The sequence below is a fragment of the Quercus robur genome, chromosome 2 (genome assembly GCF_932294415.1).
Source record: "Quercus robur chromosome 2, dhQueRobu3.1, whole genome shotgun sequence".
Taxonomy (NCBI): domain Eukaryota; kingdom Viridiplantae; phylum Streptophyta; class Magnoliopsida; order Fagales; family Fagaceae; genus Quercus; species Quercus robur.
The window spans coordinates 13,142,741-13,156,397 of record NC_065535.1 but is presented as its reverse complement, the minus strand read 5'-3'; the positions used below and the strand labels follow the sequence as shown (position 1 = coordinate 13,156,397).

The 13,657-nt window shown below is 34.6% G+C and overlaps 1 protein-coding gene across 1 annotated transcript; it reads left to right on the top strand.

The window, feature by feature from the left end:
* Positions 1 to 9,852: 9,852 nt before the first annotated feature.
* Positions 9,853 to 13,158, top strand: LOC126695056 (GDSL esterase/lipase At5g42170-like). Its single transcript, XM_050391670.1, has 5 exons — positions 9,853 to 10,102; positions 10,439 to 10,569; positions 11,205 to 11,435; positions 11,770 to 12,016; positions 12,980 to 13,158. The coding sequence occupies exons 1-5, from the start codon at positions 9,853 to 9,855 to the stop codon at positions 13,156 to 13,158; spliced, it is 1,038 nt and encodes a 345-aa protein (XP_050247627.1).
* Positions 13,159 to 13,657: the final 499 nt, after the last annotated feature.

Here is a 13,657-nt window from a genome sequence, read left to right as displayed (position 1 = left end):
AGCCACACGTTCTCAGCACAGTGTCCAATGGCGTCCTCCTCCGGAAAACTGTCTTAAACTAAACTTTGACGGGGCCACTTTTCTGGAGTTGGGCAAGGCTGGATTAGGTGTGGTAGTTCGTGACAGCCTTGGAAATGCCATTGCCTCACTTTCTGAATAAGCACCGTTACTGTTCGCACCAATTATTGTGGAAGCCATGGCTGCTGCAAGAGTGATGAGCTTTGCACAGGAACTTGGTATCACCGAGTTTATACTTGAGGGAGATTCGGAAGTTGTGATAAACACCCTCCGAAACACAGAAGCTTCCCTGTCAATATTTGGCCATATTCTCGAGTCTGCAAAATCCACTCTAGTTACCAGTAATTGTATTGCTTTCTCACATATTCGTAGAAGTGGTAATAGAGTCGCCCACAACCTAGCTAAACATGTTAGACATGTTAGAGGTTTGTCGGTGTGGGTGGAGGATATTCCACCACACCTATATGATGTACTCTTTGCTGATCCTGGCTGATCTGTTTTCAATAAAATAGTAGTCTTCTTTCTCAAAAAAAAAAAAAAAAAAAGCTAACATTTTTGGGGAATATTTAATTAATTCGTTAATCCTTTTGAAAATTTTATTTAATGCAAGAGTTTTTTTTTTTTTTTGAGAAGCATAATGCAAGAGAAGTTAAAATCAGATTTTAACATCAAATTTCTTTCACTCTTGAAGTTTCATTGTGTTACAATTAACTTCTTCTTTACTATTCTCTCTTTGAGAGTTTAAATATACACAAACAATTCAAAATTCAATTGAGCTAAGAAAAACAAAAGCATTCATCACTAGAAAAATTCACTACTCAAAATTTGTAAAAGTGCCTTCTGCATCTGCATTTATACTTTTCTTACTAAAAGCTTTTCTAATTTTCTGCACCACAAGAGCTCAAGTAAGTATGTTTGTGCCCATTGTTTGGTTAACTTTTAGCTTTTATGTATAACTTTTTAAAATATTATTTTTTCCTCACTTTTTCAAAATATAAGTATATTTTAACTTACTTTCAACAAAAAGCTAAATAAGCAAATAACAAATGCACACAAGTAAATTTAAAAATTCATCCTTACAACAAAACTCAGCTGAGCGAAAGTAAAGTTAGGGAAAACTTAGAAGGTGATTTTTTACATTTACTTGTGTGCATTTGTTATTAGCTTATTTAGCTTTTTGCTGAAAGTATGCTAAAATATACTTATACTTTGAAAGAGTGAGGAAAAAAAATTTAAAAAGTTACACATAAAAGCTAAAAGTTAACCAAACAATGAAGCTGGACACAAATGGCTCCTATGGTATAAAAAAAATAGAAAAGCTTGAAGTATGAAAAGTATAAATGAAGATGCAGAAGGCATTTTTATAAACATTAATTGAACACTAAATTTTTCTAGTGATGAATGTTTAAGTTTCTCATAGGCCAAATGAAGTCTAAATTGTGTGTATTTATATAAACTCTCACAGATAGAATAGTGAATTAGTAGTTTATGCCTTTATGGTAAGACAATGAAAGTAAGGGCCTGTTTGATGAGTGAGTTCAAACTCACATTTTCACATTTTAAACAACATTATACATATTTTTACACACTTTTTCACTCACACGTATTTCAAAAACTCCAAACAATAATTCTCAAACTACTCTACCAAACACCCCCTAGATTCTCAAAAAATCCTTGAAAGCACTAATTCATTTAATAATATCCCCCAAAAATGTTTGCTTAGTAATTTATATTGCTCTAATATTAAGAAATGGAAAAAGTTTGATAACAATCTTGGTTGTAATCTAATAAGACTACAATTTCATTCACTATTTTTTTATTGAATGTGAATTTTGACAAACTCACCATAAGATTACATTTTCTTTTTATATCCTTTATTCTTATAAAATTTTTAGAAAATTAAAGATCAATAGCTATGTCATCAATCAAATATTTGAATTTGAAGTTTTCAAAGTTTAAAATTATACATAAAAAATAAGTGTATGGATCAAATGATAAATAACATCCGATTGACACAAAACTTGACATGTGTGTGTAGAGAGGGAAAATTCCCGACCTATCACAAGTTGACACGTCATATCACTAAGTCCACAAAATACAACCAATTACAAAGCACTACTCAGAAACCAACAGAAATTTGCCAAGTGTTATGCAAAAACCAATCACATATCATCGCGTGTAAGCAATGACACGAGCAATCCGGCAGGTGTAAGCGATGACACAAGCAATCTAGCACGTGTAAGCGATGACACAAACAATCCAACGCGTGTAAGCGATGATATAAGCGGACCAATCAGGCTGTGACATGTGTCACAAATCAGACTCTGCCACGTGTCGCTCACCCACCCCCAAACTCTTATAAATTGAAGCCTTCTTAAGACATTTAAAAGGACCAAGCCATCTGGAACAAGCAGTATCAGAGAAGATTCAGAAGCATCAAAAGTATAAAAGTTCTGCAAGAATAAAGCCTCAAAGCCTTCAAGAACTTCAACCCCAAAATTTAAGAACATTCGAAACAGAATCATCCAAACTATCTGCCTAGATCCTAAAGTTTGTAGGAATCAAGCTCAAAGCATCCGAAAACATCAACAAATCACAAATCAGTGAAACTCTACGGATCCAAGCTTCTAAAGCCCCGAAAAACTTCCACCACAATCCTTTGAAGACGAAGAACACACGAAGAACACAAAGAACGTGAAGAACAAAGGATTTCTAACAAGCTCATAGCCAAAGATTTATTGTAATTCCATTTCAGCAATCTTCGATCCATCCCTCAAATAAATTGAAGGATATTTTGTATTCAAGTCAAAATCACATTACCACAAATCCAATCAATAAGTCTTGCAAGGAGATCAAATCAGAGGATCACTCTTTTGTAATTTCAAAAAATTGTACCACACAATCATCAATACAAATTCGTATTTGTGAAACTATTTTACTTGTTTAACTCCATTTCGAACCGAGAAATTTAGTCGTTTACAGTGTGTTAAGAATATAAAGAAAATTCAATCCAAAAATTAATATTTAAAATATGTAGTTGTGTTAGTTTCTTCTAGTAGGTGTTGTACCCTTAGACTGTAACCAAGTTTATAGCCAAATTTTGTCCTTAAGAAATTAAGGGAATCCTCATTTTGGGTATTTCTCTCCAACTTTCCATTTGGAAAACGAAATTGTAGACATCGCATTTTGTACCCCTTATGACTTGAACTCCCGCTCCCCGTTGTGTCCACAGTAATGGATTACTTTGTGTTAATAGATTATTAATGTACATTATCTTTTTGTTTGTGATCATGTAGGAGAACTTAACTCCTATTAGTTACACGTCGCAAGCATACTGTACAACAATTAATTAAATTCCTATGGACAACTGACCCCACCCGCCAAAGCCAATTACCAAATAATCCAATGACTTTTCGCCCCTAAAGAGCTAAACAATTTATCCTCATGCTTGGGAAGCTAATGTACATTATCTGTTATAAGGAATACTAGCAGATTAATGTCATGTGAATGTACTCAAAACTTAATATAATTTTTTTTTCTTACATGAGTCTAATTATTTATTTTTATTATATTGTTTTTTGAGTAAACAGTAATACTTATTAGAACACACACGAAAATAGTAATATTAGTATTTTAAATCGGGTTTATAATACATTATTTTAACCAAAGTACAACTACAAAAGGATCTAACTTTTGTAGTTGTAGACTGGGGTTATAAACAGCGGTTTAAAACACTAATATTACTATTTTCATATGTGTTCTAATAAGTATTACTGTTTACTCAAAAAAAAAGGGATGTTTTATCCACATTGGTTGTGTGTGTCTAGTGTATTATATTAATTTAATATAACTAAATATGTGTAAATATACAATAAAGATATTATCTCCTGCCTAGTGCCTAATATTTATATTTATATTATTATATGCTTTTAGTGCCAATTTATTATATAAATAACCATATCCTATATATACATATACATATATATATATATATATATATACACACATATATATCTTATCTTAATTTATTTATAATTATATTTATATTATAAAAGTTTGATTCTCACGATTAATTAGAGGATGCATGCTGTGGGGCCCGAAATCTGAGGTCCCAGCCCACTTTGTATTAAGGGCCCAAAGCCCAAGCCGAGGAGTCCTACTGCCGAGGACGTATGATGAAAGCCCCTCAAAAGCCCAAGGATGTGGTCGAGGACGATCTCACGCTCTACACCTCACAAAACGCCTGAAGAAAAGGACAAACTCAGTACAAGAGCAGTACAAGAGAGAAAGCTGCCAACACCGTAATGTGGAGCCCTGCGTCTGACAAGCCCATACTCCAGACCATGCTATTTCACTTTTCCCAACCACCCCCAACCACTCTGACGTATGAATTGATAGGATGAGTCAATACCCCAAAAAGGCAAAACTGACACGTAGACGAGAAACGGGAAGAAAACACTGGTATAAAAGGGGAGGAGAGCCAGGGGAGAAGGAGAGGAAAAAAGATCCCACAAAAGGAAGAATGGGAAGAATGTGATGCTCCTCGGACTAAGTCCGAGGACTCAAACCCTCCGAGCTACACCAATGTGAAGCCCAGCTATTCTGGCCAAGCCTACCTTCATATGAGCTTCCATGAAAATCACGACTAAACCGCCGTCCAACGACCAAGGTCCAGCCTTTCTAGCCCACTCTCTACAAATTATATTGTTCGAGACTTTTTACATACGAGCCCAATGTCATTCTTGGGTCGTTAAAAATCGTGTCCCTACAATTGGCGCCGTCTGTGCGAAGGCTTGCGCGTTGGCGCAGGTGGCAGTGGAGTCGAGCCCCTATCAAGCAGAGGTCTGCAAAGGTTCCTCCATTTCCAGCGACATGCAGTTGTTGCTCCGACATAAATTTCCGCTAGGGGCTACGCCTACAGTGCCGATGGCACAGGCAGCTCTAGGGGCTTCCAACATCAAGCTAATTCTCCCCACCTTGGTCGAGGGGCTAACCTTCAAAAAGTAAATAAATAAGTAAATAAATACAAGTTTTGGACAGAACCAAGGCCTTGTATGGTCCTCGGACTCAAGCCTATGGGGAAACCAACTACGTAAAAAGAAAAAATACAAGTTTTGGACAGAACTAAGGCCTTGTATGGTCCTCGGACTCAAGCCTATGGGGAAACCAACTACTTAAAAGAAAAACTACAAGTTTTGGACAGAACTAAGGCCTTGTATGGTCCTCGGACTCAAGCCTATGGGGAAACCAACTACTTAAAAGAAAAACTACAAGTTTTGGACAGAATCAAGGCCTTGTATGGTTCTCGGACTCAAGCCTATAGGGAAACCAACTACTTAAAAGAAAAACTACAAGTTTTGGACAGAACTAAGGTCTTGTATGGTCCTCGGACTCAAGCCTATGGGGAAACCAACTACTTAAAAGAAAAAATACAAGTTTTGGACAGAACCAAGGCCTTGCATGGTCCTCAAACTCAAGCCTATGGGGAAACCAACTACTTAAAAGAAAAACTACAAGTTTTGGACAGAACCAAGGCCTTGCATGGTCCTCGGACTCAAGCCTATGGGGAAACCAACTACTTAAAAGAAAAACTACAAGTTTTGGACAGAACCAAGGCCTTGTATGGTCCTCGGACTCAAGCCTATGGGGAAACCAACTACTACAAAGAAAAACTACCAGTTTTGGACAGAACTAGGGCCTTGTGTGGTCCTCGGACTCAAGCCTATGGGAAACCTACCTAAAAGAAAGAATACAAGTTCTAGACACAACCCGGTACAATCATACCTAGGTCCTCGGATTAGAGGCCAGCTGTTATCGAAAACACGGCCCAAGTTCCACACTATTCGGCAACCTTCTCGAATGGTTTATTTAGGGTTTCTCATTCTCGGGCAATTGCCTCACATGCGTCACGGTACACTCAGCTGTTATCTCGGTTAGCCTCATAAGTTTAATCTACTATTGATTGATGTTATTATATTTGATAGTTTCAATAGATTCAAATTAGTAGCTTTTTGTTACAAGGTTTCCTGTCCTAAGTATTATTAAAGGAAAATACACATGTAGCATACCCATTCACAAAATAATTGCCACAGAAAAGAAAAGTATTTAGAAGGAAACAAATTCATCTTTTATTAGGACAAAGAAATAGTACAACATACAACGAAAGAACTTGAATAAGCTTATACTAAAAACTAACTGCATAAGTGAAAAGAAAAGATACAAGGTAGAGAAGAGGGATGCTGCAGTTCCAAAATGTTGTCTAAGGAGACCATTCTTCAATACTTTTACATGCCTATAACTCAGGCAGTAAAAGAACCCAACTTGGGGCTAGCACTGTTGAAGAAAAGGTGCAGGGAGCCCAACTTGAGGCTAGCACCGTTGAAGAAAAGGTGCAGGGAGTCGGAAGTTGATGAGCCTCCATGTTAGCCACGCCTGCAACCATAAAGTTTGGATAGCCTCGTGAAGGAGACATATTAATGGCACGCCTCGAACACTGCAACGTCAAAGGCGCCGCGTGAGAAAATCTAGAGGGGTGTCTCACAATTTGGCGCCGCCCCCCATGCAAACGAAGAAACCCTAGCATTAAAGAAATGTTGAGTTAGGCAAGCCATGGTTTGGGTCTAACATTACCAAAACCCTCCTCTCTAACAACAAGGTCGGGCAGTAGGATTTTGAGGGGCTATTGTGGGGCCCGAAATCTGAGGTTCCAGCCCACTTTGTATTAAGGGCTCAAAGCCCAGGCCAAGGAGTCCTACTGCCGAGGACGTATGATGAAAGCCCCTCAAAGGCCCAAGGATATGGCCGAGAACGATCTCATGCTCTACACCTCACAAAACGCCTGAAGAAAAGGACAAACTCAGTACAAGAGCAATACAAGGGAGAAAGCTGCCAACACCGTAATGTGGAGCCCTGCGTCTGACAAGCCCATACTCCAGACCATGCTATTTAACTTTTCCCAACCACCCCCAACCACTCTGACGTATGAATTGATAGAACAAGTCAATACCCCAAAAAGGCAAAACTGACACGTAGACGAGAAACGGGAAGAAAACACTGGTATAAAAGGGAAGGAGAGCCAGGAGAGAAGGAGAGGAAAAAAGATCCCACAAAAGGAAGAATGGGAAGAATGTGATGCTCCTCGGACTAAGTCCAAAGACTCAAACCCTCCGAGCTACACCGATGTGAAGCCCAGCTATTCTGGCCAAGCCTACCTTCGTATGAGCTTTCATGAAAATCACGACTAAACCGCCGTCCAACGATCAAGGTCCAGCCTTTCTAGCCCACTCTCTACGAATTATATTGTTCGGGCCTTTTTACATACGAGCCCAATGTCATTCTTGGGTCGTTAAAAATCGTGTCCCTACACATGCCATGGTGACATTTGTCATTTTGTCAAAGCATATATGGCATTTACATGTGTCAAAAGGCTTATAATCCATTTTATTGTGAGAAAGACAATTAATTTTGTTTCTAAACAAAAAAGACACTTAATATCTTCTCAAAAACGTCCAACTATATCTAATCTAGTTAAATGTCTCACAATTTGGAAAGATGTTCAAAAATCTTTTTTTGTTATGGTTTTTAACTTTTTCGTTACATATACTATAATTTAAAATACATTATAAAAGTTTGATCCTATTATAAAAGTTAGATCCTTACCATTAGAGGATGTATACAATGATGAAGTGTCATTTTGTCAAAGAAATGACATGTGTCATTTTCTTCCCATAAACGTCTAATTATATCTAAGAAAAAAATAAAGACACCTAATTTCTTCTCATAAAAATTTAACTATATTTAGTCTAATTAAATCTATCATAATTTGAAAAGAAAACCATAGGAGTTTTTATTTTACTATTGTAGGGACACAATTTGAGGCCCAAGCCCAAAAATGTATGGAGTCTTGGTCCAAGAGACCCAACACAATGAATTTGTAGAGAATGAGTTGAAGAATTAAGGCCTAATGAGTTGTACAGTAGCAAATCTTGAATTAAATGTGAGTTAAGCACAAATAAGAGATATTGATGTTAATGGACTTTAAGTCCGAGGAGGTTACAATTGTGTATGCTAATTACAGTTAGATATTGAGACAACTTAGGTTGCTATAGTGTTCTCTCTCTCCCCTTTTTCAATCCCCATCTCATGGGGATCTCTCACATTATATTGCCATCTTTGAACCATCTTGATCCTACACTTGTTGATCATCTGAGTTCTCACTTGAGTGCTCGTCCCATCAGACACCCCCCCTTCAACCTTCTGTAAGTTGTGGTAGCCAATGCAGCATTGTTTAGAGGTCCTCTCCACATAAATGCCGCCAGAAAAGTAGCTGCAATGCATTTAATGCGGTGGTAGCAGCTTTTCCTTAGATATTTTGTGTTTCCTTCTTCCCCGTATGTTTATGTGGCACATTCCTATCACTAGGGCCTTTCAGAGGGGCCCTCTAATTGCTAGAGCTACGCATTTGAGCTACATCCATCTCATCTGAGGAGATATTCCTCCTTGGATCATCTTTCATGTATTCCCTGTTTAGGAGATTTTAATTGGGAGTCCCTTTAACAACCTTTTTCCTCTCCTTGGACTTTTCAATGGTCCCGGGTGAAGCTCAAAGCCCAATATATGATTTTGGGCCTTTACCCCCACAACTATAATTTTTCATCACATAATTTTAAAAACTATACATACATAGCAAGAAAATATATATGACATTCTCCTAACATTTAGATATTGAGTTTTTACCATAGGTTTTAAATCATATCTCATTTATATATATGAAAAGTGTAGTTTTTTTTGTGCTTTATTAGATATAGTGTAATTAGATACAGGTTATACAATATTACATATCTATAAAATTAAGGTTAATTGTAGCCTCCCAAGAACAAATTTTTTGGCTCTATCATTGATTACATCAGGTATAATTTGAACTTAACTCTAATAATATACATATAAAACATAAAATAATATCATTATTGTATATTTGCAATTTTTTCTGTACAATGAAGTATATTTAAAAATATTTATTTATATTAATTAAATTATTTTATATTCATTTAGTTATATTAAATTAATAAAATAAAAATAAATAATTAAATTTATGTAAAATAAATAAATAATTATTTATAAAATATATTGATGAGTACATTCACATGACATTAATCTAGTTCTCTGTAATAGATAATGTACATTAATAATCTATTAACCGGAAATAATTCATTATGAATTTTCTTGTTTTTAGGGTTTCTAAAGGGAAAGTTGGAGAGAAAATACCATTGAGGCGCATTAATACTAAATTACATTTTTACTCATGTAGTTATATCAAATTAATAACATAAAAATAATTTATTAGATTCAAGTCAAAAAATAAATAAGTATTTTAAGTTATGAGTACCTTCACATGACATGAATCAAGTTCCTTATAACAGATCATGCAAATACCTAATCTATTAAAAAACATTAATAATCCATTGTGAAGTTTCTAAACGTAATTAAAGCTATAAAGATAATACCCCAGGATGAGGACTACCCCTTAATTTCTTAATATTAAAGAAATATAACCTACTAAGCTAATATTTTTGGGGAATACTTAATTTAATTTAATGCATTAATGCTTTTAAAGAAATGATTTATTACGATTGACCACAATTGATAGAAGTTTTAAATCAGATTTTGATGTCAAATTTCTTTCACTCTTGTAATTGTAATATTGTCTTACCATTAACTGCTTGTTTATTATTCTATCTGTGAGAGTATAAATACACACACTTCAAAAAATCATTTAGGCCGTGAGAAACTAAAGCATTCATCACTAGAAATACTCAGCACTCAGAGTTTGTAAAAATGGCTTCTGCATCTTCATTTATACTTTTCATACTTCAAGCTTGTGCTTGTCTATTTTTCTACAACATAGGAGCTCAAGCAAATAAAACATTTTCGGCAATTTTCTCGTTTGGAGATTCAATTCTTGATACAGGCATGAATAACAATCTTCTCTCAGGTAGGTGCAATTACCCTCCATATGGAAGAGACTTCCCGGGAAAAGTTGCAACGGGAAGATTTTGCAATGGAAAAAACCCCACAGACTTGATAGGTATAATATCGTAAACTCTTTTACTTACCAAACATCTCTCTCTCATGCATGATGCATATTTTATGTACTATGTATAAAAAGTTTCTGTTTCTGCTTTTGAGTTCTAGTGTCCAAAAAATTCTATGTATAGTTTACGTAAATTTTTGTTATTTTATTTGAAAGAGACTCAAAAAAAAAAAAAAATTCTAAAAATTTTAGTTGAAAGTGACTTTAAAAAAAAAAGAATCTAAATTATAGTAATTTTTAAACTATAGTAATACACTCAAAACTTTAAGGTTTAATTTGAAAATAACACCACATTGTTGTGGTTATTCACCCATTTCATATTCATTTCAGCGGAGGCTTTGGGAATTAAAGATACTGTACCAGCTTATCTTAAACCAGACCTTCAAAGTGATGATCTCCTAACCGGTGTAGGCTTTGCTTCCGGGGGCTCAGGAATTGATCCATTAACATCTAGTACATTGGTATCTATCTTTTATATTTATTTATTTGGACATTAATGTTTGCCCTTTTTTAATTTGGATCTATCACAATTTAGTATAAAAACTTTCAATTGTTACATTTAACCGCATTATGATTTGGATAAAAATCAAATTGTTTGGATTTTCTCAAAAGTATTTCTTTTGATTTCATCTAAATTTAAACTTTAGGGATCAAACTATAACAATTAAAAAAATCGTGGAACTAAATTGTTATTGGATGGAATCACAAGGTAATTTTTCCAACCGAAACATGCAAAATAGAATTTGGACAAAACCAAAATAATTTTATTTTAAAACAAAATTTAGGAGGTGAAATATAAGAATTGAAAGTCTTTAAACTAAATTGTTACCTAGCAGAACCACAAGACAAGGGATATGATGCCCCTCCTATCTCTTTTATTCATAGAAATTAGTAAATTACGACATTTGTTGGTTTTCAATTAATCTAGAGGATAGTATTTCTACTCCCTCAGTTGTATCTTCTGCCCCTCTATGTTTTAGGTGATGGGATTAGAAGAGCTGAATTAATATTTTTCTTAATCTAATAATTACACATAATTTACTGTGCTTTGAAAATTCTAGGCTTTCTTGCAATTTAATTGTTTTTTTGGAATCAGGGAGTTGTGGCAATGTCCCAACAGTTACAATACTTCAAGGATTACATAGGTAAGCTAAAAGCGATTGCAGGTGAAGAGAAAGCAAAAGCCATCATAGCCAACAGCCTTGTTCTAATGTCAGCTGGCAACAATGACATTGGAGTATCATATAATGCTGGTATGAGGAAATTAGAGTATACTTTTCCTGCATATTGTGCTCAATTGGTTACCTGGTCTACCACTTTTTTGGAGGTAAATTTCTTTCATTGACTTATGAAGGCCCTAAGTAACTTTTTAGAAAAAAACCTAGTATCGTAAAATACTATTATACAATTTCTTTACTATGATGTGACAGAGTGTAAGTGATAAAGAAAAAATAGTAGATTCGTGTGTAAGTGATAAACAATCATTCACAGTTTCTCGCGTTAAAGTTATAAAAAAAAAAAAAGTTGTGTAATAGTTTGTGATTTAGAACCACTTATCTTTTTAACTATGTATATGCCTTTCCCTTCATTAAAAATCTATTTTTCTAAGAGGCAGCAAAGAGCACCAAGCACCTAACCATATCAAATATAAATTTGTGAAGCAATTGTATGCACTGGGGGCAAGGCGATTTGGTGTTCTTAGTACTGTAGCATTTGGATGCGAGCCATCAGCAAGACTTACAGGAGGGTCATCTTGCTCAATGGCCGCAAACCTAGGTGCACAAATGTACAATAATCTGTTAAAAGCAGGAATAGCCTCCCTTCAAAGCAAGCATCCCGATGCCAAGCTGGTCTTTTTCGACATCTTTACCCCTCTAGTTAACATCGTCAGTAATCCTCAGCAATTTGGTAAGTGTAATCTTTTTTTGTCATAAAAAATCTGGTAATCATTTACTTAAAGCTATCGTTGTGTTATCATCCTAGCCTATTAGTTTATGGAAAATACTAAAACTACAATCAAATTTTCTATAACATAGTTACAAATTATTAAATTTTCTATAAAGTACTTACAAATTAACGGGATAATAAATATGAATTGGCGGTATATCAACCTTAATTGGAAATGTTGAAGGTAATACAAATTTAGATCACCCATCACCCCTAGTTGGAACTATTGAATTATAGATGGTGAAGAAAAAAAAATCCTGCAAAAAAAGCTTTTTTTTTTTTTTTTTTTTTGAGAAAATCCTGCAAAAAAAAGCTTATAAGCCAATTTGGCAATATATCAAATTGATGCCAATTCAATAACACAATAAAAGATTGATGCTAAGGATATCACATATTTTACTCTATAAACCTTACTAATTGATAGGCTACTAATCCTATAAAGGTTATTCATATATTTATTTATTATTAATTAAAGTGCCAACAATATCACACTCTTTGTTGCATAGAATATTGATGCTAAGGATATTACATATTTTACCATATAAACCTTACTAATTGAGAGGCTACTATTCTCATAAAGGTTATTCAAATATTTATTTATTAGTTATTAAAGTAGCAACAATATCACACTCTTTGTTCCATTAGCTTGTAAGTCTTTTGTAGTAAAAATTTGTAATAATTGTAGAATTTTCATATACTAAAACTATTTTTCTTTTTGTTAATGATGAGACATTAGTTTCTAAAGTTTGTGTAAATATATAGTATCCCCAGGGTTATTATTCTTTGTTAATTACTTCTACTATTTTGTTCTTAAAGTTAAGGCTTCAATTTGTAACGTTTATGTGGTATGATACATTATAATTGAACTTTGTAGCATCAATTTGGTGATACATTTCTAATTTGTGACTATTCTTACAATTTCAGGCTTTCAAAATGCCAATTCTGGGTGCTGTGGCGGCACTAGTATATGTCTTCCATTTAGTCCCTTCACTTGTCCAGATGCTTCTACCTATGTCTTTTGGGACTTTGTTCACCCCACTGAAAAAACTTACAGAATAATTGTCTCTGATGTACTCAACAAAACTCTTTCCAGTTTCTCTTGAAGCTATTCTTGTTTTTTGGTGTCCGTTGCCGCAACTCTCTCACTTGGTGTTTACAATAGTTGCGAGCATAATAAGGGAGAGGTTTTAAGAAGGGAAAGTTAGAGTGGGAAGCTTTGTTCTATTAGCAATGTTAATGTTTGAAATAAATTGTTGCTTGTTATTAGGAGTGGTTGCTTAAGTAGAAAGAAGTTGTGAACTGATAAGGTACCAACGGTTACGTAGTAGTCTTTGTTGTTTTAGTAGGGAAGTTGTTTTATGGTTCTGTGATGAATAAATTTCATAGTGATTCTTTTGAATAAAGCAAGAAAATACTTAATACAATTATCTAGTGGAGATCAGAGTTTATCTCAATTCAATCTCATCTTTATTATCTCATTTTTCCTCAATTTCTGTCAAAACGAGAAAGAGTTGGGTCAAGCTTGGGTCCAATATCCAATTGTAATGGATCCATCAAGATAGCGATACTTGTTTACTTTTGGTCATATGTCATCATCTCAAT

Coding starts and splice junctions, on each gene's coding strand:
- LOC126695056 (XM_050391670.1), top strand. CDS start 9,853: ATGGCTTCTGCATCTTCATTTATACTTTTCATACTTCAAGCTTGTGCT. Junction 10,103..10,438: donor AAACCCCACAGACTTGATAG/GTATAATATCGT, acceptor TATTCATTTCAG/CGGAGGCTTTGGGAATTAAA. Junction 10,570..11,204: donor CATTAACATCTAGTACATTG/GTATCTATCTTT, acceptor TTTTGGAATCAG/GGAGTTGTGGCAATGTCCCA.